Consider the following 25,126-nt stretch of genomic DNA (forward strand, 5'->3'; position numbering starts at 1 on the left):
TTAATTATATATTTTAAAAAAAAATAAATAACTATTAGCGACGACATTAGCGATAGAAAATACCATCATCCGAAAATACCATCACTAATAGTTTTTAAAATTTTTATTAAATTAAAATAAAAACTATTAGCGATGGCATTAGAGATGAAAAATACTGTCGTTAATAGTTTTTAAAATTTTAAGTAAATTAAAATAAAAACTATTACCGCTAGCATTATCGATGGAAATTATCGTCGCTAATAGATTTTGTTAAAAAAAATTAAAATAAAAAATATTAATGATAGCTTTATTGTCATTAATACCGTCGCTAATTATCTATATTAGCAATAGAATTTTTGTCATCACTAATAATGATAATTAATGACTATATTATTTTCAACGAACTATTAGCGACGAAAATCCATCGTTAATAGTATTAGCGACAGGAATGGGGTTAGTAGCAATAGATAACATATTTTCATGTAGTGGTATATATATAAATATCAATTTGAAAGGATATTCATGCAAATTCTAATACTTAGAAGGATATATAAGAAAAAAATTTAATTATAATATTATTTTATTATAATAATTAATTGATATTGATAATAATTACATTATTTTGTTATATTTTTTATTATAATTATTTATAATATTATTATATTGTAATATGATATGATGATAATTATTATATATTTTATCATATGAGAATGATTAAAATAAAAATTATTATAATGTCATGATAATTTTATTGCTATGATCATAGTAGTATCATTATCATATGATTACTGAATGAAAATGGTACTTGTGGCATCATGACCTTAATAGTCCTAACATAAAATTTACTAATTGAAGATCTCCTTAGAAAAAGAAAATTGGTCGAGTATCACCAAATTAGAGGAAGATGCTAAGGCTGCATCATACATTATACCAAAACTAGATCAACTACTCATTCCCTATCTTTTACTATGACATGACCCCCCAGACATTCTCTTGACTGTCTAAGACTTGAGAAAGAAAGTACATTAGCGACACATGACTCATAAGTGTCCAATGAGCATAAATTTTATAAAATTAGGCAATAGTAGATCAAGTCATAGGGCTAGAAGCAGTCCTATGCATATCAGTCCAAAAGATAGCTTTATCCTGGTTAACAAAGATTGAATTTGACGGTCAAACCATTTCTCTTATATCTACCATCGAGTTAGCTTTTTAGCACATCTTGAACCATCTCAATCAACGCTCAAACAAGAAAGTTATTGCTATTTTCTGGAAGATATATGGTGCTGACACATTGCGGACAAAATTCAATGTGTTCATAAAAATAACGTTCCACTACCTATTCATTTTGAGGATGAAGCTTTAAATGTTTTTAGTTAAATTTTTTCTTATTTCTTTCTCCTACAAATACTTATTAGAGTTCTAGTTGATACTTATTTGTAAGGCAAAAATTGTTATTGTAGCGTTGTTTCACAAGTTAGTTAATTTTGAGTCAAGTTCCGAGGGACCCTGACTTTCGTTTAATACAAGGATCCTAAAACCTATAATGTCCTCCTATATGCAAAATATTCGGATCAATAATAACTTAGATGGATTAGTTAATATATTATATATTAAGGGCTTGTTTAAATGATTGGATTGAAAATTCAGTGAGATTTATGAGTTGTACTAATATAATCAATAAAATTATAAGATTATAGATTGCACTAGACCTATATATATATAAATATCGAGAGGCAGTTTGGGATAGGATCGGACCGAATTCCATAAAGGGGAAAAAGATAATTTGGGCCGGCCTGCCGCAAAACTACTTTTGGATATTTATACAGACCTAGTCTAGTATGTAATTATATGATTTTACTAGTTATACTAGTCCAACTGACTAATCTCATAGGATATTCAACTCAACCATTTGAATACATCCTAAGATATTTTGTTTCTTCTTATAGGATTTGGGTCAGCCCACTCTAAAAATATTCTAGATATTTATGAAAGCCTGATTTTTGTAGTTGTACTGTGTTACCTATGAATCCTTAAGGTTACATCTGGTAGTTGGCAATCTATCCAAATTGTTGGTAATTTAAAATGGATACACTGATTGTTGCATTTGTTATACTTTTTGGATGGTAATTTAGATTGCCTTAGTAATTCAGATTGCCTCTCAGGAGACAATCTGGATTGTTTTGGAGAGAGGTAGCTATCCAAATTATCACTTTTTTGGCAATATTGTGATTAAAATTTTGGACAAAATTATCTCTCAAAATATCACACAAAACCCATCGCCCAATCGTCCCTCCTCCTCCTCCCCCCACCCTCCTCCATGCACGGCCTCCGCCCGTGGCTCCTCCATCTCTCTCTGTCTGCTCGCGGCTCCTTCCCTCATACCCCACCATCCCCCGTGGCTCCTTCGTGCTCATCTCCATCATTCCCATGTCTCCGCATGTGCCCACCTGCCCCCACTCCACCTCCTAATACCCATGGTTCTCTACACCCTCCAGTCCGCTACTTCTCCATACCATCATTACACCCACATCATTCCCATCATTTTTCATCAAGAAAAAAAAACATCAAAATAAAATTGCTCGAGATATTTTAAAAATTTAATTTTATATTATCAGTAATCCGATTGTCATACCAATCATGCCTCGCAATGCATCAAATGCAATCATAAAAGTTTGGATCCAATCATCCAAGAAGATCCTAAATAGTAACCTCTTCTAAGTTACTCACTTAGCACTAATCCTATGGCCGATCAATGTGGGGGAATAGGTAGCATGAATTTGTTATTCACGCAGGGCTATCGTCTATGAAAGCGTCCAATTTTCTAAAACTCGGACAATTCCATTTGGCAATCATGTATGACATAACGGATGATTGTCGTTTCTCCCTTACCTTGGATTATACTCTTAGGCAAGGATAAGGAAATCCATGGATACAGCAGTCCGGTAACACTTGATATTTTCTCCCTTCTGGACAACCTTTTTTTTTCCTGATAACTGAAGCATATTTTCAACAATGGATTCGGATTGTATCTTGCGCCCAAAAGAACGATTGGTCTTCTTTTACAGCGGACCGTTGGATCATAGTTTACACAGCTCTCAAAGCAATCTCAATATCTAATTTTTTTTATACGTACAGATCTTGAAGCTACTATCATACGATCCAACGATGAACAAAGAAAGATGATTTTTTTTCCTTCCTTTGTTAATATGAAAAATTTATATTAAGTTCATATAAATCTAATTTAAAGTGCCGAAAAAAAAGATATCTCAAAATAACATCAACAAAAGGGATGTATTAGTCCAACTACATCTTCTACAATGTTCAGCTACAAAACTTACGTTCCAGTCAGTTGAAAATTTTACCTTCCAATAGATATGTCTAATGTCAATGGAAGTACGTACCATGAACGGACTCAAATATCCTGATCTAATCCTCCACTTATGGATCTAATTCACGACTGTGATCGAGTCTCTCTCCATCATCAATCCTTTAGCTCACTATTGGGTGGATGTCTGGCCAGGACACCACCTCCTAAGACCTTTTCAGTACCACGCGATGCAGCAGGAAGAAAGAAGAAACAAAACAAAAGAAAAAACAATCAAAATACGTGGATCAGCCACAAAAGGGCTCGCCTCCACGGAACATGCAAACTTCATTATGAAAAAAAAATTTTACAAGAGGAGACCTCACCCTCAACCCTTGTACATCCAATTCTCTCTCACCTAAAGTTCCCCTCACAAAAGCTCTCTCTCTCTTGGAGACCCCCCTGAACTCCTGAAGAGCCTGACGACCGCTGTCCAGGAGCCTCCTGCTCCTTCTCTCTCAGCACTCTCGCCTCTTTCTCTTCAATCGGGTTCGTACGGTTCCGCACGATGCGAAAAATCGAACCCCTTCCTCCTCTGTTTGTCACAGGGCCCTTTTAAAGGGTTAAACAGAGTTTAAACCTAACTAGATTAGGTTTAAGAGTCCTAAACAAGCCAAATCAGCCTCCTGAACCGTCGGATCGTCACCGGAATCTCCCTGAGCCGTCCGATCGCGCTCCGATACATGGAATAGTACCGTGGACCGCGAGAAATGCGTGGGAAATGCCCACGCGATCCACAGGCCCCGCCGTGGACCGCCCAGTCCATGGTGGACCGGGGCAAAGGGGCCAGCAGGCCACTGGCCTGGGCCAGCCCGCGCGGGCGGGCCTGCGCGCGCCTGGGCCGCACGCCCGGCTGGGCCACGCGCCCGCCTGGGCCGCACGCCCCGCTGGGCCGCGCCCGGGCCTGGGTCGCGCGTCCCGCGCGGGCCTCGGTCGCGCGTCCCGCTGCCGCCCGCCGCCGGTCGCCGGCGGTCCTCCGCCGCTTCGATTCTCGTGCCGACTTCAAAAGCTCGTATCTCCTCCATCCGAGCTCCGTTTTAGGTGATCTTGGTCTCGTTGGACTCCGTTTTTTGCCGCGAATTTTGCTGTAGGCTCAATGTGGACTGAATCTTGAGACGTCAAATCCTAACAATCTCCACCTCGACTCGATATTCGGTCTCCTCCAAACTCCGAGAGCTTCTGGATCTCCTCGCCCCCATGTCCTGGGGCAATCGCCTGCTGATCATGGATGGGCAAACATGAGAGTCGAGCCAGACTGCTCGATCACATCTCCGTCGTATGCTGTGCTCCTCCTGACCTGAGACCTGCTCGGCGCATCATCCTGCGGCAATAGGAATCTCACCTTGCGATGTCGCCTCTCGTCCTCCCGAGTCTCCTGTCTCGTGCCCGATCCACCTCCTAGAGCTCCACCTCGTTCTGGGCTCCACCTGGCTCCCGAAGCTCCACCTCGCACTGGGCTCCCTGCCAGGTAATAATGTCCTCTGCTCCCCTTCTTCCCCGCCAGCACAATCCTATCGCCGCGTAGCACCCTCAGGATTCCTCCACCAGCTACCGTCCTGTAGCCTCTCGAATCCAGTCTGTTAAGTGAGATAAGATTCCGCCTGAAATCGGGTATGTATCGGACCTCCCCCAATCTCCTCACTACACCGTCATGTGTTCTCCAGCTGACCGTCCCAATGCCTCTGATCGCACAGCTCGATCCATTCGGCAGATATACAGTGCCCTCACTGTTCTCTAAGGAGTCAAACTGCTCCTCTCTGCAACACACATGATAGGAGCATGCAGAATCTAATATCCACTGCTGAGAAGAAGTAGATACCTCATCAGATATCTCCAGGACATCTCCATCTGAATCACTGCCGGCCGTCGCTACAGCAGCCACCATTCGATTTTTAAGTTGAGGGCAATCTCTGGCTAGATGCCCTAACTCCTCACACCGGTAACACCTGGTTTTGCTCAAGTCCCTCTTGGACTTGGATCGTCCTCGTTGCGATCTTCTGTCGCTCCGTCTACCGCCTCCTGCTCCTCCAGAAGCCACCAAAGCTGAGCTACCGCCACCTGAGCTCGAAGCTGAGTTCTCCCTCCTGAGAACTTCGTTCTGGAGTATCGCCGCGGTGACCTCGTCCATCTTGATAGTGCTCTTCCCCACTAGAAGAGCAGTCACCAAGGACTCGTACGAAGGGGGAAGCGATGCCAGCAAAACCAGCGCCCTGGTCTTCTCCTCAACATTCTCACCAACGCTGAGAAGATCGGTGAGGATCTTCTGAAAGTGGCTGAGATGCTCCTGCACGCTCTGTCCTTCAGTCATCCACAGTTGGTAAAACTGCCTCCAGAGGAAAAGAGTGTTGGTGAGAGACTTCGCCATGTACAACTCCTTGAGCTTCGACCACAGCACCGTCGGAGAAGTCTCGCTCAGCACATGGATCACCACCTCATCCGTCAGGTACATGCGGATGGTACTCACCGCCTGCATCTGTAGCCGTTTCCAATCCTGCACCTCCATGGTGGTCGGTTTCTCATCGCACAAGAGAGCATCGATCAACCCCTGTTGGATGAGCACGTCTTTCACCCTTACCTGCCACAAGGAGAAATTGCTCTTACCATCGAACTTGTTGATCTCCATCTTGATTGTTCCTGTCTTCTCCATCTTCAGTCTTGCTCACCACCACTGCAATCTGCGTCCTTGTACCAACTTGCTCTGATACCACTTGTTGGGTGGATGTCTGGCCAGGATACCACCTCCCAAGACCTTTTCAGTACCACGCGATGCAGCAGGAAGAAAGAAGAAACAAAATAAAAGAAAAAACAATCAAAATACGTGGATCAGCCACAAAAGGGCTCGCCTCCATGGGGCATGCAAACTTTACTATGAAAAAGAAATTTTACAAGAGGAGACCTCACCCTCAACCCTTGTACACCCAATTCTCTCTCACCTGAAGTTCCCCTCACAAAAGCTCTCTCTCTCTTGGAGACCCCCCTGAACCCCTGAAGAGCCTGGCGACCGCTGTCCAGGAGCCTCCTGCTCCTTCTCTCTTAGCACTCTCACCTCTTTCTCTTCAATCGGGTTCGTACGGTTCCATACGATGCGAAAAATCGAACCCCTTCCTCCTCTGTTCGTCACAGGGCCCTTTTAAAGGGTTAAACAGAGTTTAAACCTAATTAGATTAGGTTTAAGAGTCCTAAACAAGCCAAATCAGCCTCCTGAACCGTTGGATCGTCACCGGAATCTCCATGGGCCGTCCGATCGCGCTCCGATCCATGAAATAGTACCGTGGATCGCAAAAAATATGTGAAAAATACCCACGCGATCCACAGGCCCCGTCGTGGACCGCCCGGTCCACGGTGGACCGGGGCAAAGGGGCCAGCAGGCCACTGGCCGGGGCCCGCCCGCGTGCGCGGGCCTGCGTGCGCCTGGGCCGCGCGCCCGCCTGGGCCGCGGGCTTGGGTCGCGCGTCCCACGCGGGCCTGGGTCGCGCGTCCCGCGCGCCGCGCCGCTGCCGCCCGTCGCCGGCGGTCCTCCGCCGCCTCGATTCTCGTGCCGACTTCAAAAGCTCATATCTCCTCCATCCGAGCTCCGTTTTAGGTGATCTTGGTCTCGTTGGACTCCATTTTTTGCTGCGAATCTCGCTGTGGGCTCAATGTGGGCTGAATCTCGAGGCGTCAAATCCTAACACTCACCCTCCCATCCGACTCGAAGCTCCGCACGATTAGGACTGGCAAAATATAATCTGACTCGCTAATCCGATCTATATTCGATCCGTCATAAACAGGTTTGGATTCAGACTAAATAGATTTGGATCATAAACGGATCGATCTGATTAAATCATTTAATAATTAGGTTGGATTTAAATTTTAAATTTCTGATCCATTTAACCCATTTAATATCCAGATCGAATTGAGTCAGATAATCCATTTAATCTGTTTAACCTATTTCTGACCCATTTAATCCAATCTGTTTAATCTGTTTAACCTATTTAAGACCCGTTTAATTTGTTTAAAACCTGTTTAACCTGTTTCTGATGCATTTAATTCGACCTATTTAATCTATTTAATTTATTTAATCTAATTTAATTTATTTAATAAATAAATTAAATAGATCGGATCGAATTATTTATTTAATAAATAGATTTAAATTTTTAATTTATTTAATAAATAAATTAAATTTAAATTAATAATTTTTTATTTGATTTACTTGCGATCTAATTTATTAACGATTCGATGCCACCTCTACGCACGATGAGCGACCGGCCGGCTGCTAAGGCGAAACTTCTTTCACGCGGAAGATACGACCCCTCTCCTTCGACCCTTCGTTAGCGTGGTACCCAGAACATTTTGACTGGATCTCAACTCGACGTGTCCTTTCTTGCAAAAGCAGCAAGCACCGAAATTTCTCCATTTTTTCTGTAGATAAACCTTTTTTAAGCCTTCTTCTTACTTCACAGAGAAAGAAAAAGAAATATTCCCTCCTTCTAGTACAAAAACCTCAAGGAAAAAAAAAAAAACACTCCACCAATCTCACCCACCGCGAAACAGCAAGCAAATTACAGCATTTGGAAGGCACACCGACCCTCTTCCAAGAAATCTCAACGTCATCGCCGCCGTCGCCGCGACGATCAGAAGAAGAAGAATAAGTCTCTACTGCCGAAGTAGAAGACTAAGGAGAAGACAAGAGGAGGAGGAGGAGGAGGAGGAGGAGGAGGGGGAGAGAAGAAGGGAATGAGGGATTCGAGTTTGGACCTCCAAGAATCGGGGTGGGAGGAGCTTCGCAAAGAGGCGAGAAAGATCGAAGGCGATCTCGACGTCAGGCTCTCCTCCTACGCCAAGCTCGGCGCCCGATTCACTCACTTCTCCGGTATTATTATTATTTTTTTAATCTCCGATCTCCCCTTCCCTTTCCTAAATTCCTTCAGATCTGATCTAAAAATTACTACAATCCGCTGCGTCTGTGATGGATCTCCAACGAGATCGACAAAACAAAATGAAATCAGTAGGGCATTGATGACACAATAGAATTTTGGTGTGGTTGTTTCGTAATCCATTGATCGAAGTCTTTAGGACTGGTAATGCGGTCTTAGTCTTGAATTATGGGGAAGCAACTGAGCTGATCTGGAATTTTATCCAATTTTACTTCTGTGGCCTGCAATAATTTTGGCCAAGTCTAATGCTGATCTTTTGTTTCGTGTTTTGGTAATATGAAGAGGTTTTTTAATAGTTTCTCTGTTAAGGAATATTTAATATAAGTTTCCTATAGAACAAAGTGGAGTTTTGGAGAGATAGGTAGAGCCTAGTACAGTAAAATAAGTTTGCTTATATTCATTCTAACAGGAATGAAGTCTGGTTTTATTTGTTATTGCTATTAACAGTTTATAATTGTGACGGTTGTTATGTACATTTAACAGTGTACAGCTTAGTTTGTGTGTGTTTTTGGGGGCAAGAGATTAACAACTATGGATAGTTATTGCCTTTCTGATTGTTAATAAAGTGAGAAAAATGATGTAAGCTGCTGTTGGTAGTTGTTTTGTTGTTTTAGGTCTCTTACCGTTGTTTCTTCTTTTCTTCTGCTTATTGCAGCAGTGAATTTGTCGTATTTGTGTTATTTGTAAACTTCCAGAAATAAGGTTAGGCTGTTCTATCAGGAGTTCAAGGTAAGGGTAGATGTCTACCTTCGGTGCTGTGTACAACTTTGATTTTATGTTGGGATGTAATCTGCAATGAATCCATAAATATTTTCTAAATAGTCTAAAAGAGGTCTCCATTGTTCAACTTATAGCTAGAATTGTCTGCGGGGTCTTGTTTGCATGCTTGTCTTGAACAGGCACCAAAGCAAGTCCAACTTATCTCAGCAGTGCTTAATGTCATAATGGAGTCGCATGCTTCCAGGGTGATTCTTTTAAGTTTCTGAAATTACAAGATGAGAAATGATTTTGTTTGAATAAGTGTTTTAGCTTCACCTTATTTTTTCTGACCAATACTATGTTGTGAGCTAAAAAGAACTATCTTTCCTTTTCTTTTTTTCTCTTTTTTTTTTTTTTTTTTTTTTGTATGATAAACACCATCTTACTGACGTGTTGGCTAAAGCTTGCAGATATAATTATAAATTTCCACAGACATTCAGTTAAGGTAATCTTCTTATTCAGAAACCATTTAATGTTTCAGGTTATGCAAACAATAGTTCACCTGTTGCATCTAGCAGATCATGGAAGTCTGTGGAATTGGAAATCCAGTCTTTACTAGAGAAGCTACTGGATGTTAATGATGCAATGAGTCGATGTGCTGCATCAGCAGCACCTACAACTTCTGTAACCCAAAAACTTGCAAGGCACAGAGACATACTTCATGAATTCACACAGGTGAGTATTCTTTCACTTTAACTGTCCTTGGTTCCTTGTTTATCCTGCTTCATCATATTAACTCAAGCAGTCAACCCTAAGTTTACTTTAATCAACAAGCCTTATACCATCTTTTGGTGTCATTCAATACGATCAAGGCATGACCTATTGAGGTTTGGGAATGTTCTGCTACCAGACCTCAATGGTTCAACCTTACAAAAACCTCCAATCAAAGTTTGGAAAGTATTTGCTCCCTGTAAGTATATATCTGCATGCATGTTTTGCATGCATGTGCATGCACACATGGGCAGCCCCATGCACAAACACACATCAATACATAAACAGAATCTAGATATCGCACATATCAATCCCTTTGTATTAGAATGCCCCTTTTCTACCGTTGTTCATTGTAGTAGCCTACTATGTATAATTCTTTGTTGTAGAATGACCTATCTTCAACATTCATTTTAATAGATTTCAGTGCATTGGCCTAGTATTTACATCTTATGTCTCTTGTTATATTAGTAGGATACTTCTATAGGCAAGGTTCACTATCTCGGATCAGATCCTATACTGGTACCATTCTATCACAATGTCGGTATGCAATACGGACCGGTACGATATTGTCGATATGTGGTATAAGCCGGTATAGCAAACACTGCCTATAGGTGCTAGCCTTAGAAATTTGATATTTCAATTATTTTTTATGATGTGAAACCTATGTCTCTTATGCTATTACAAATGAACTTATTGCTAATATCCTCAAAGATATACCATCCTAGTATCTTTTTTTTCTCTTGTGGATAACGAAATGTTGGTAGATAAGGAAAGAACACTATCTGATGCTAAATTGGACAGTTCAAGGAAAGCCTTAGAGGATAGAGGCATAAAACATAGCAACATAGAATATACAAAATACAATTTTAGCAACAAATAGAAATGAAGATGAGGCTCTAGTAAGATGGATGGACAAATGATATAATATACTGTTCAGTTTTGTTATTTATGATCTTATGTACAAAGCAATGTCCTAACATATGTGTCATAGAGTTGGAGCTAGTTGGATGAAATGGAAAAGTACTGCTATGATATTAAGTGATCAGTGTTTACCATATGATCGATGAATACCCTGTCAAGTTAAAAGAAAATATTATAGAACAACAGTAAGGCCTGCAGTGCTCTATGGCTCATAATGTTGAGTAATAAAAGGGATCCAAAGAAAAAAGTTTAATGCAACAGAAATGAGAATCTTGAGATGAATGCCTGGTAAAACTAGAAAGATAGGATGAGAAATGAATAGATTAGAGGTGTAGTATGAGTTGCATAAACTTGGACAAAGAAATGGAGAGTCAGCTAACATAATATTGGAATCTACAACAAACACTGGAAGTGGCTCCAGTAAAGAGGGGTAACATTAGTTTGTATGAGTTGCACAAATTCACAGAGTAATGGAAAGCCAACTGAGATAATATTGGAATTTTACACAAAGGTTGGAGGAGGACCTGGTAAAGAGTGGTAACATTAATTTGTTGAAGGCTGTGGGAAGAGGAGGAAAGACTTATGTTGACATAGCTAGAAGTTAGGAGAACATCAAATTAGCTGTAAATAAGAATCTTGGTGAATGCAAATTCATAAAGCCAACACCATATAGTTTGGGGAAGGCTGGATGGCTCTGGTTACAAGTTGGACCTGACTCGGTATGACCTGTTTATTAAATAGGTTAAGCTGGTCTGGTTAGATTACCTGCATATTAAACATTACAAGTTTAGGTTTCAAATCCTGACCTGTTTAATAAACAAGTCAGTTCAAGTTTGGGTTTTTCTGACCCAAATTTTGATGCAATCAACTTGCTGCTTCATTTTGGAAACTAAAATAGTGCTGCAATTCAGTTCCTGTAGTACTACATCAACAACAAAATTTTAGTTACATGTAAACTAAATAGGTGACAAGCAGAGATGTCTGTTCTACTATTTTTTAGATTTTATGTGTTGGTTTGATCATTGTCCAAAGGAATATATAGTGCTTTAACTGCAACCTGATGTAATTTCTACTGTTGAAATCATCTGCTTAGGAATTTAGAAGAACAAAGGGAAACTTAAATTCCATGATGGAGCATGCTGAGCTTCTCAACTCTGTCAAAAATGATATTAGTGAATCAAAGGTGAGCAACAGTTGTGATTTGTTTTATTTGTTTTATGGTTAGTTCTTATGTGATATTTGATTAATCTTGGTGGCTTTAAACAGGCATCTGGCAGCATGTCACCCACGGTACATCTGTTGAGGGAGAGAGCTTCAATTCATGGAAGCATAAATCAGGTATGTCTTTTTGATGTAAATTGTATATGGCTCCCCACCTAAATCTTTAAGATGAAATAGATGTTAGTTGTGCACTCTGTTCCAAGAATAGCATTTTCTTTTGCTATGATAGCTGCATACTTATTATAAAATAGATTTGTAGAGCTATTAATTCCATGTTATTCCCTTTCTGGCATTGCAAGTAAATTTTTTGAAGTTCAAATGCTTTTAGTTTAGATGTCTTTCCATTATGTATGTTGTGTCAGTTGGTTTTTTGTTATAATTGAAGCTCACAGTGTCACATAAATTAGATGATCTATTTTTGGATCAACTGGACCTGAATCCAAAACAATTAATAGTGCTAGATAATTTCCTATCCTTAGTTAAAGTGAATAAGGTTGATGGTTATCAAGAAACTGGTGGGGAGAAAGTTTTAGCATCCATGGTCCAGCAATTACAATCAGGCATAAAGATTTCTACAACTTAGAACAAGCTTGGATGTGGTTTCCACTAGTTTTGGGTGGGATATTAGCTTTCCTATTATCAATTTGGTCTTTTTTGGGGGGTTCACCACGTAAAGTGTGTTGCTTCCCTTAAGGATTGCAGATGGCTGTACCTTAGACGAGCTTGGACTTTCATGGCCGAGCAAAACAGGTTCTGAGCTCCAGGTGTGAAGCCAATGGGAGTCCTAGTTTAATGCTCTCTCTGACAGAAGAGACTGCAAAGCGCAAACATCCATCCCCTTCAAGATAGTGATGCATGTACAGGACAAGTCACCCAGATGATCTGTATTATGTGGCCCAATGTCACTCGTTGTGGCCATGAAATTCCCAATTGCTTGGTTCATGGGGCCAGGGTGTTGAGTTGGCGTAGTTTCTCATGTGCCTTTTTGGGCATGATCTTAAATTTTGCAATTGATAAAATCTAGCTAGTTTAGGGGCAAGTTTTATTCATAAGGATATATTTTTCTTGCTTTAAATGTGCACTTGTCGCTTGGTGGGTGTTTCATTCAATTATTCTTTTTTTTTTTAAAAAAGAAAGGTTGAAGGTGATAGCTAGCTTGATGATAAAGTCTATCAGAAACCTGGGATTGATTCCGACCATGATTGTCATTTATTTGGACATTCACAGAACTAGGAATCGTAGGAATTTAATTAATGGCTCTGATATTAAAGAAACTTTATTCTATAAATTTGTTTGTGGATCTTTATGCGTCGCAAGCTCATGTGCTGGTAGTTTTGCATATACGTATAACCTCCACTGTTCTTGTTCTAAATTTCTGCACTTTCATTGCACCTTTCTATAATAACAACTTTTTAATCTGTAGAAAGCATTGCTTTGGTTGTCTTCATATGGGATGACCGGATGAGCAATTGTAATCCTCTCAGATGGACCTTTCTTCCTAGACCAGTCTCTCCTGCATTAATCAGACTACTTCATGTATTCTAACTAGTTACTTCCACCTAGATTGATGAGGTGATTGGTCAAGCACAAGCCACAAGATCAGTTCTGGGCACACAGAGGGCTTTGTTTGGGGATGTTCAGGGAAAAGTCAAGCAGCTGGGTGAAAAATTTCCTATAATTCGAGGACTTCTTGGTATTCAGGCATCCCGATCTTAAATTCTTTTTGTGCTTATTATATGGTCCTTACTGCTTCTTTTGTACTTGCAGGGGCCATTAGAAGGAAGCGCTCCAAGGACACACTTATTCTCTCTGCGGTCATAGCAGCTTGCACTTTGTTCCTAATTATTTATTGGCTTTCAAAATGATGAATGTTCTGAAAGGGAGAAGAGCAAGTGAGAGGCTGCACCAGGTTTCACGGTATTCCAATGTGCATGAAATAAAAGAGCCAGCAGTCAGGTACAGCTATATCAATCAAGACGGCAGATATTGGATCGCATGCATGGAGAATATTAGTTCCATGCAAATTTGTCAGAAATGGGGGTGACAATTATGCTTTTGCTTTTGCTTTTTCTTTTTTTCAGTATTCTTTTCGGTTCACTTTTATGTACAGTTTTAAGTGGATTTTTTGCATCATGAATATCTTAATTGACTTTGCATTACAAAATTTTGTGTTTTGGTCCAGAAATCACCATGATCTATGGAGTAGGAGGTGGAACAACTTTCACAATATGGAATAGAGCTCGCATCTGTAGTGTCATTGGAATTAAATGAAAAATAGAGATAGCACGGAGAACAAAGGAGTTATAAATTATGTTTAATTCTTTTGTTCTTGTGCAATTTGAATATTTGATAGAGTGCAGTGCTCATGTCCTTCACATCAGCTGGAAACAGAAGTGATTTAGTAATGTTTCTAAGAATCACAACACGGTGAAAATGGTTAATATCCATACGGATCTGTTTCCATATTCTAACATAGTTTGATGTGGATACAAGTTCTACAATCCAATTAATATTGTATTAATATTTGTGTCCATATATGGGCCTAGGTACATAAATATTTCATTGCTATCTGTATTTGTTTCTGGCCTTTTTTTGGTTAGATGGGGTGTTTCCGGTCTTAATTAGCTTCATATAGCTTTCATAAAATCTGAAGGTAAGTGACAGCGTCAATATGTTTTCAATATAATTTCTTCATCGTATGGTGATATCCTTAAATTGTTGGACTGCGTCATTAAAAGTCAAGCTTTTGACTCAAGTGGGTAACTCAGCTGAGTCATTAGGATCAAAAGAGTCATTTGATTATATGGGTATGGTTATTTCTTTGTTTTCTTTATATGATTTCTTATTTGCATTAAAAACAATAAAAGAAAGTTGGGAGGTTTGTATACTAAATTCAAATTAATAAAACATAAGGGATAGCCTTTTTCTTTATTTGATGAAACAACTGGAAAAAGATCCTAATAAGAAATTTCATTATATCAGATCTGTATCTATATTTAAATCCATATTGTTAATAGCCTATATGTGTTAATATAAGTTTAAAACAAATATTGATACAAAATTTAGCATATGATTGATGTCAAAATCTGTAATCATCTTCATCAAAATGAAGACAGTATATGGATTAAAACATAGAAACACAAATATCTGATGCAATATGATGATCAACCAAGCATATTTTGGTATCAGAAAATCATCTAAATTATACATGACTTTCTTTGTCGGAGGTATCATTTCCTTTAATATTTTAGAATATTTGAGTTTTTACCATTATTTTTTTCAAAATAAATACATAGGGAACGACGAACAAGCTACACAAGCAGTGAAGACGAGTTCCGAATCCAAATCTCTAGTACAACGGTCAAGAGACTTTACCAGCTTGATAGGTAACACCTTATTTCTTGATGTGTTGATGGAATATATTCTCAAAACTCTAGTAACCTTTTGAGTCAGGTTGAGCTAGGATGACGCACCCAGCTTGAACCCAATCCCAAATTTCCAACTCGATCTAACCCATATCATAATGTTTTTTGGACAATTGTCGTGCTCCCAAGCCAAGCTGAGCATGTTTTCTCTACACTAAAGCATCTTGATGCATCCGACCCAATCTAAAGTTGTCTGGTTCTGGCTGGATATCTTTTTTACCTGATCAGGGTTGGGTATGTTCTTAGCCAGACCCAATCAGGCAAGGTGCACATCTAACCACCATCGTATTTCGTTTTCGGGTTGAACACATGATCTGTCAGGTTGGGTTCGGGTAGACCTACAACCTGACCAAACCCAACCAGTTGCACCACCTACAGCTCGTAGTGTGCACTCCGGCTCAAGTAAGGTTCACCAAGCTCCCATAACATATGATATTGCTAATGATATAATTCTTTATTCATGTGCCATGCAGCATAGTATCCATGCAAACAAGCAGCAAGATCGCTCTACCACATATAATATTGCATCTTGCAACTAATAATGTAAATTGGAAAAGCACGAGAAAGATTTAACATGCAAATCATACAAACCAAGCTGGAGCCAAAGCCAAATATAATTTGAGCACAAGGCTAGCTTTCTTATTTAGTTGATCTGTGTTTCATGCCCCACAACCTGGAACTTGGTCGTTAAATATCTAATTAACTTAATTGCCCACAACTCAGGCAAGTTTTCCAGTTTTCAAATTGCACCAAAAAGTAATTCTGATGCACACAACCACTGCAGCATGTAGTTTCTGTCATAAGTGTTCTGAAATATCAACCTCACATTGCTGTTGCCTTGCAATAAACGTGTAAGAGGTTTCAAAAAGCGAAAACCATAAAGCAACCAAGTTGATAACATCCCCATCTCAATAGTAAGGGGTCATACAAAAGGTGGCAAACAGGAAAAATCAAGCAGATAACACCCTTCCGGCCTTGTAATGGCTAAAAATTGACAAATAGCAGAGTAAATAGAATTGAGAAAATAATCCCCATGTGGTCCTGTGAGAACTGAGTCCCATCAGTCAAACAAAAAGAACTTTTAAATGCTTTCATTATGTTGCATTCCATAAATGTATACAATTTTGTTTTCCTGGATGGTCAAAGCTGAAGAGTATGAAGATGACAAAAAAATAAAAAAAAAAGAGATGTATCCTAAAAGCATGTCAAGACCACAGAAAAGTCATATTGACAAGAAGAGATTCACACACCTAAAATCTTGTACTCAAAGCTATTTCCTCAAGGGGGAGAAAATAGCAATTTTTCAACTCAAACAATCACACAAATATGGCAACCAAAGCTAAGAATGGCATCAAGGTGAGCAGCTTGCTTCCAACACTTAGAATGGAAGAAGATGAAGTTGATGCATTTGAGCCATGAGATGTCTGATTCCTGAAGATCATTAAAATTGAAGCAAATATCAGATTGTGAACAAGTGATCCAACAAAAAAAAAAAGGGAAAAGAAAAGAGGGGCTTCATTTGTCTGCAAGAAAAGGCGACGAGGATATCAGTAACATACTTCTGCAAATATTGAAGGGCACCGCAATAAAGAGCATTATCAGGTTTAGGCGACTCAGAGTCGCCACTTATTTCAGGGTTGTCTAGCTTCATATACACCTCCTGTCCAAGGTACCATGTATCAAGATTTTCCGCACGCACATTCCAAAAGCCTGCATTGTCTAGTGACACAAAGATAGCAGTCCATGCTCCTGGGAAAACCTGAGATCAAAGCCCATGGAAATGTTACCAAGTAAACATTATGGCTGGGCTAGAATTTGACATGATGTAGCAACTCAGAATGGCTTCATCTCCCCAATCATTGAAACAAGAAACGAGCAAATGCTAACATGAACATGCAGAGTAGTACAATCAAATAACAATATCAATAAACAAGACATGAAAAGAAAAAGCATCAGTCATCACTTGTTTTTAATCAATAAAGGGTAGGAATTTTTTTTGCTAAATATTAGGACTATCTCAACATATCGTGCAGCCCGAGCAAATATTTTGTCACAACTCAAAGATACAGTACATTTCTACAAAAATTGGAGGCTACATTTTCAAACAGTCATGGTATTAGTGGTTTTGTTTTGCTTTGCAACACACAAGGGGCCTTTTCTAAATTGCCACATGACAATGTGCTCATATCTTTGCCGAAACAAGAAAAAGAGCAAATCAAAAAACATTTTTGTTAACCACAAAATATTTAAGCCAAATTATATGCAGAACTAAGCTAGGCAGAAATATAACAATCCATCCTGATCATTACTGATTACTTAACAATGTTCTGTTTCGGTCAGTATCAGTTAAAGTATCTGGCACACCAGAAGCACATTCTACTCAGTGTTTTCAAGCGCAAACAAAGATACTCTACCAAATTATTATCCTTTTCAGATTCCTATGCCCAGCACTTCCCCACTTTTGAAGACATTCGGAAAAAGTAACACATACATTATAAATGTGGAAAGAGAAACTATGCAAAAAAAAAAAAAAATGCCAATGATTTTTCCGTCTCACAGCTAATCAAGTTATCCCAAGATACAAGACCAGGAACAAACTAGAAAATTAAATGTATGCTTTCAGTGAACACAGCAGGATACTCTGAAGACAAGAAAGGACACTTTAATACCAATTTTGTTAAGCTCAGGATTGTATCATCAATTGTAGTGGGGGTCGAATCAGATTAGATAGCAAAATGTAAGATTCCTACCCATTTCTTTTAAACATAAAAATATGGTTGAAATGACATAGAAAGTAGAAAGCATAATTAAGTTATGATCTGAACAAATAAGGAGAAAGAAGCCATCATATAACGACATAAAAGTTCAGCTTCCAAAAACCATAAATCATGTCCAACAAGCAAATACTATGTTTAACAATCAATAATAATATGTTATTTCACCATATATCATAGAATATCTTAATTTGACCCAGGAAAATATACATAGCCATAAGCTATCGAACTAATTTCTTCTCCAAGGTAGAAGATCGTAGAATGGTAGAAGTAACCCAATTCTCTGCAAATGGTGAAAAAGATACAAAAGAAAATTTTAATTCTATGTCTTAGATCCGAACAACTAAATATCTTCTTTTTTCTTTACTCTTAAAATGAAAATATGATGCTTTGGAAATTTATCAATGATGAATTAGCCATTGTAGAACACAAAGAAATTGATTGATCTGGAAAAAAGGGAAAAAGAATACTCTAATAGCTTTAGTATGTCAACAGATGACTTGGATTTGGATCTTATGATCCAAATATTGGAACAATCAACAATCTGGATCATACTGACCAATTCTTTACCTTACACTCATCCTGATCCTGGTCCAAGGATCAGATCTAGATTGCTCGGGCACTTTCAATCTGGACCATGGATAGTAAGATCCTGACAAGAAAGCTTATTACACTGCATACTATTAGAAGAATTCATCAACATAAAAAGGAAAAGGTGGAGACATGGACTTCATGACAGTTGATCAGAATTTGAGGTCCATCCAGACTTAAGATGAAAGGGAGGTATCTTCCTCGGTGATGTCATTCAACCTCATCTCTCTCTCTCTCTCTCTCTCTAACACACATTCGCTCGCAAACTTTCAGTGCATGCAACTGTGCATGTGTGTGTATGCCAGTGTATCATTATGTCTATACATATGTATAAGTGTAGATAAATGTATATGCATACATAATGATTTCAATCCATCTGTCTTCATTCTAAGATTTCCCAAACTATCCCATAATTGCTGTGCATTGTTTTAGGGGAGCCCAAATTGAACTGCACTGCTTTCTATACTTTCAGAAACTGAATACTCCTAAGGAAAAACACATTGATAGTTGATGTGCATAGACACATAATTCAAGAAACGAATAAAGACAAGTGATAAATATGCTTTTTATGATCAAGTATTTAGCTGGTGACATGGTTTTAATAATTAAAAGTACAGCTGAAAAAGGAAAAAAGATGCATAAAGAAAAAGAGGTAATCGCTTCAAGATAGCACTAAAATACTTCATAGGTTGGAAAGGAAAACAGAGGCTAGAAAGTGACAGAAGTGGCATGCTTTTGATAAAAAGTGATGAAATACAGGATTTTATGGGATATTAATTTTAAAACAATCAAATGGTATCGCCATACAAGATATGCAAGATGCTTTACATTGAAAATAGAACAACTTCTGGCTCTCAGACTAAGGTATCATCATTCTACTTCAATTGCTGACTAAACTATAACTAAATAAATTAAAACTAAATTCAATTTTTCTAGCTCATGTTACATTAAAGAACTAAAAATTAAAAATAAAAAAAAAAAAAGAAAAGAAAAGCAAAGACATCACTCATAAGTCAGATTGTAACAGTAATTACAAAGTAGTTTTGCCTTTGATGTGAATAAAGGAAGGGGGGAGGGTGTTTCTCTTCATATATATCCATTGATTAAGGATTAAAACAGATAAGAATACACCATTATTCAATTTCACCAGTCCAAAATAATTGTCAAGAATCAAGAATACCAAGATCAAATCATTTCTCTATAAAGCATGGAAGACTAGTGTACAGGCGGACACCTGTGTGGTACAGCGAGAAACAGCATCCCACTTATTATACTGGCCTCTGCAATCCTCAGTCCACTCCCCATAAGCCATTCTGTAGTTAACAAGAAGAAACATCTAGTTAATATGCCGATAGAAACATGCATTTTACCTTGGAAATGAAAAGCTGAGATGCTGTCCATACCCAACAACATAAAATGAATATCCGTCAATGTGGTAGGTCTGGACTTTGGTATCATTGTTCTGAAATATGATTTCCATGAAGCCCTTGTATGAAGCATTAATTACAGATGCTCCAATTCGAGGTGGTCCATCAAGTGGCCTAGTAGGGAAATCAAGTGTATAAATTCCCTTCTTATGATACGCATCAGCAAGATTCAATGGTGTATCAGGAGGAGAATATGAGAGTCCATTGAGCGTAGTTCGACGTTTTCCATTAATGACCACAGGTGGCTCATTTCTTAACATGTACACCTCGGTCACATTGATCAAACCATATTTAAAAGATCCCTGAGGGTTGGGGCGTGCGGCACCGGTACTCAGGTTTGTCCTGATAAATTAGAAAAGTAACACTTGAACAAAAATATGACAGACACTAGACACCAAGAACAAAGAGATAGTAGACAATGGAAGTTCCTCAGATAGTCTATAATTTTGTTGTTTGTTATAGATATACAATGTCAAGCTCTTTTATTTAAACTTATAAAACATGATGCAGCTAGTGAGGGAAAAAATGCTAGTGCAGAAAACATTGTTTTTTACTTTGAAGAAAACCCAGCCATAGCACATGTTATTTTAAAAAATTCTCTAGCCAGGATATCAAAATTCTTGGGGGAAGAAACAGAACATAAAGCCAGAAAAGCCAAATTTAAAACATATAACAAAGAAGGAAAGATCATGTGCACAAACCTGATAGACAGTGCCTGATTCAATGACCAGTTTTTGTCATAGACATCATTAGGACCATCTGGAAGAGGGCCAGATGCTTTGCCTTTGGAATTTGAATAGTGCAAAACGGCAACACCAGTAACTCTCGTCCAAAGGGACTCATTCACAAACCTAGAACTTGCCACAATGTAGTAGTCACTGCTCGCATTCTGATCCATTGTAACCAGGAACGAGTATGATTGTCCCACATGGATATCTAAGCTGGTATAGTTCTGCTGCACAGTGTAAGTTCCTTCTGTCTCGACAAGAAGCAAGTTGTGATTTTGGATTCTGAAATTCAAGCTTGTAGAGACACCGACATTGTGGACACGGAAGCGATATGTTTTGCCTGTTTCGGGGAAACAAGACTGTTAAGTATCATAACAGTAATATCATATGCAGAAATCTGCCAATATCAACAATAACATACCAACATATTTTAGTGGATATATAATGCTCATTACCTGGAGAAGGAATTAGAATATAAAACACTAGCTACCATGTTGCATATGTTAGTCACATCCCAGAAGCTACATAGACAAGGCAAAACAATTTGAGCAAGAAAATGGAACAGTAGCAATAAAATTCAGAAAAAATACTAAGAACTGCTTGTGTTCAATGTTCAGAAAAAGATATAAGAGAATTATTCAAATTTATCAAAAGTTAAATTTGAACTGTGAATAGCACTGTCATAGTTGCTCTAGAAAGCAAGTTAATTATTGTAATTTCATACAAGAGAAAATGTTTCACCAAATTGTAAACCCTATCCAGCTAATTAACTTTCTACCAGTCTCATAGTATTGTTGTAAGAAAAAGATCATGATAAAACATATATACATACTAGATACTGATGTAACAACTAGAATAAATAAATTAGAGCAGCTATAGAAAGCACTACATATCCTTCCTCTGCAAATATATTAGTTCATGTTATTTACAATGTGTCAATGTTATGATGTTTATATTTGAATTTAGTTAGATGATTACTGTCAAATAAGAAGTCATTGGGTAAAACTTCCATATTTCCACGTTTTGAATTAATCAAACCTCAAGATTCAGATCTTTGAGGATCGAAAACAAGAACCATATCGACTCATAGGCCATCTCTTAAACAGCAGCAGCGACAAAAAATATAACCAAAGTACTAGCATACCATAAGAAGATTTGCAAAATTACTTTGTGATAAGTAAAACTGATTTCTCCTTAACTAATCCATATAATAAAAATGCACTAAATGTTGGTTTTATCAGCCAATATAAGTCCTAAAATTGCCCAACTCAATAGCTTGCTTAGTACATTGGTGATCAGGACCATGCATTCGATGTCCACATAGAAAACAGGGTCTCTATGGTGTCTGATAAAGAATTAAAGTAAGCATAGTTTGCAACACTGGAAAATGGATCACAGCATGAAAATTAACCTGGTTCCACATTGATAGTCTCATAGTCTATCCCAGCTGGAACCAGTGTAGTATTGTACCGATACGGCCCTTTCCCATTCATCAGAACACCATCAGGCATGCCAAGGTCCTTGCCATCATCAAGTTCCTTCCTCAAGGCCTACAAAATCCCACCAACCTTAAACCAGTCACTCAACAAACCTACCACAACTAATATATATGCAAAAAAATCTCAAAATTTCCACCTACCGTGTGGTTCCTGTTGTACCAGTCCCCAATGAAGAGGTTGATGTCCCCATCAGGCTTCCCAAAGGGCACAGGGATTATAGGCCGGTTATTGACAACAATACCACCATAGCCTCCTGCTGCCCGCTGAAGACCGAGGGAGGGGAAGTAGAAGAAACTCCCAATCTGGTCCTTCACCTGGAAGTGATAGGTCCAGTTCCAGCCCGGTGGGATTGGGCAATTCGTTCCCAAAACCCCATCTTGCCAACAACTCATCCTCTGCTGAATCCCATCCCTGTCACAGCATCAAAAAAAGTCATTCTTTTTGTAAAAATCTAACTCAAGAGAGCTTACAAACCAACCAAGATCAATAAGTGTATTCCAACATGAATCTAATTGAATCGAAAAGAAATATACCAGGTAATGAGCAATGGCTCATCCAAGCTATTGAGTACATTAACGACGACATTCCAGTTGGTTGTTACATTGAGGATGGGACCAGGGAATTGCTTGTTAATCGCTATTACCTGCCACAGACATCAGTTGCCGGTGGTTAGGGGGAAGAGTAGAAAAATTCTTAAAAAAATAACTCGGTCTCACAGCATTATTAATCATTGAACGATGAAAAAAAAAAAAGAAAAGAAAAAAAAAGGGATTTTGGATCAGTATTTGCATCTACTCATTATCGCCAACCGAAAAAAGAATAGAAACAGAGCAACGACCACGAGTTTCGGTTCCAAAAGAGAGTTTTTTTTTTTTTTTTTTAATCTGAAGAGGATCTTGGTGGGAAGAACACACAGAACTGGAAAAATCTAATCAAAATGTAGTTCGGGAGAGACCGAAGAGCCATAGATCGGAGAAGAAAGGAAGCATCTTGGAGCCGCTTTTACCTGCTTCTCGACGCCGAGTGGGGAGGCGGTGATGTAGGAGACGTTGAGATCGTAGTAGACGTAGGGATCTTCGGCGGAGCACCGCCCCACCAGCGCGGCCGCGCACACCAGCGCCGCGACGACAGCTGCCACGCCCGACCACCGCGCCGCCATTCTCTCTCCGTATCCTCGGATATACTATTCCAAGCCGGGGCCACCAAGAGAATAGCGGTGGTTATTCCTTTGGAAACGCTTCTCTACTTATCCCCGCTCCTTCGACTTCTTATACTGAGCAATTGAGAGCAGAGCAAGTAACGAGAGGAGAAGAGGTGGACCGGGAGGGGAAACGTAGTGATATGCTCTCTCTCTTTGGCAGTTACGGTGGCCCAAACCTTGAGAGTCTTAAAAGGTCGGGAGATACAGAAGATATATTTTGGTCGACTTAAGATTTTTTTTCTTTTTACGGTTACTCTAAGGAAGGTAATTAACAAAATTTTTCTTTTTTTATAATTCTACTAAAATTTTATTTCCGCCGTTGGATTTTGAATCCCAAGTGCTACGTTTTTCTGGAAACAAACTAGTTTAGGAAAACGGGAGATAAATAGGGTTCATCTGGCGCCAGTATGGCGCCAATCGGCGAGCGTTGGGATTTGCATTGTTTTCGGGAACACAGAATATTCTAACTCGAATATCAGATACTGCCACGTACCTTTTTTTTTTTTTAATATGTGACGAGGTTGTGGGCGTGCGAGGAATTTTTGCCGTGTTGATGGGGTACAGCGATCGGGGTGGGCCCGTCGCCGGCGCTACGCGTTTTCCAATCGAACGTTTCCCACGCGGTCGCAGCCGTCGTTTGGAAATCCTACGCTCTCACGTGGTTGCAGCCGGAGGCCAACCCCGCAGTCCGCGTGATGGGAAAGAGGAGAGAGAGAGAGAGAACGAGAGATACCGTTAGTTGGACGACGTAATAGATTTCATTATTCCGCTCAGCTAAACGACGGCTCTAATTACATCTTAACAGCCAACTGCGGATACATGTGATCGTTATATGCACGATGTGGCAACTATTGTGGGTTGTTATACGTAACGGATATCATTGTTGATGGGATTCGCTAGGCCTTTCCCGAACGTCTGATCATACTTTGAGATATATGATTGCACAGGATGAGCCACCACAAAATATGAGACGTGCAATCATGTATCTTAATATAGCTCAAGTGCGTTGTTGGCTGGTCCCACCTATAGATAATGACATTGATTTTTCTTTTTTATTTTTTGGGTAAATGGCAGAATTAAACAGGCCGAGGGTAGATACACTTAGTGGAGTCCAAAAAAAAATGAAGTGGCAATAGTCGCATGAATTTTTTTTTTTTTGCACAAGAGTCCAATCTACCGTAATATTAATTTCTATAAAGATAAGTCTAGATTCAGAGATCTCTAATGTGTGGCATTAATCTTCGAATATATGCTAAGAGGGGACCAATACCCATAGATTGATTAGTACTAATAGTTTTAGAATATTCCTTGAGAACAACTTTTCTAACCCTCAAGATATATGTTTGTAATCGAGGTTATTGTGGGGATGGTATCTTTAGTCCTACATTGATTATGAGTCAAAAATGAATATAGCTTATATAGATTGAAATTTTTTCTCCCACATGATGCATCTTTTAAAGAGCAAAATCGTGAGGCTCCAATTGACCAAAGTTTATTGAAGTCCAAAGATGATCAGAGCCAAAGCGCACCCCAGCCATCCGACCCTTTGATCCTTGACCGCAACATTTCATATTTAAATTTATCTAAATATCGATATAAATTTGAGT

At 39.0% G+C, this 25,126-nt stretch overlaps 2 protein-coding genes across 4 annotated transcripts; one reads left to right on the forward strand and one right to left on the reverse strand.

Moving 5' to 3' along the window:
• The first annotated feature begins 7,669 nt into the window (after positions 1 to 7,669).
• Positions 7,670 to 14,300, forward strand: LOC105059502 (Golgi SNAP receptor complex member 1-2). Of its 3 annotated transcripts, none has more exons than XR_012137545.1 (7): positions 7,670 to 8,198; positions 9,503 to 9,696; positions 11,747 to 11,836; positions 11,920 to 11,991; positions 13,438 to 13,567; positions 13,642 to 13,914; positions 14,057 to 14,300. XR_012137545.1 is itself a non-coding variant. In XM_073250150.1 (6 exons), the coding sequence occupies exons 1-6, from the start codon at positions 8,063 to 8,065 to the stop codon at positions 13,737 to 13,739; spliced, it is 720 nt and encodes a 239-aa protein (XP_073106251.1). In that variant the 5' UTR covers positions 7,670 to 8,062; the 3' UTR covers positions 13,740 to 14,015. The 3 variants fall into 3 exon arrangements, 1 of the variants encoding a protein (XP_073106251.1); XR_012137546.1 differs by having other exon boundaries at positions 13,642 to 13,830; XM_073250150.1 differs by lacking the exon at positions 14,057 to 14,300 and having other exon boundaries at positions 13,642 to 14,015.
• Positions 14,301 to 16,363: 2,063 nt separating this feature from the next.
• Positions 16,364 to 23,667, reverse strand: LOC105059503 (monocopper oxidase-like protein SKU5). The gene is made up of 9 exons (XM_010942823.4): positions 23,325 to 23,667; positions 22,852 to 22,961; positions 22,459 to 22,729; positions 22,231 to 22,369; positions 20,793 to 21,159; positions 20,068 to 20,433; positions 19,899 to 19,977; positions 16,859 to 17,058; positions 16,364 to 16,730 (listed from the first exon to the last, which is right to left on the reverse strand). The coding sequence occupies exons 1-9, from the start codon at positions 23,475 to 23,477 to the stop codon at positions 16,616 to 16,618; spliced, it is 1,800 nt and encodes a 599-aa protein (XP_010941125.1). The 5' UTR covers positions 23,478 to 23,667; the 3' UTR covers positions 16,364 to 16,615.
• Between the last annotated feature and the right edge of the window lie 1,459 nt (positions 23,668 to 25,126).

The sequence above is a fragment of the Elaeis guineensis genome, chromosome 16, assembly GCF_000442705.2.
Source record: "Elaeis guineensis isolate ETL-2024a chromosome 16, EG11, whole genome shotgun sequence".
In the NCBI taxonomy this organism is placed as follows: domain Eukaryota; kingdom Viridiplantae; phylum Streptophyta; class Magnoliopsida; order Arecales; family Arecaceae; genus Elaeis; species Elaeis guineensis.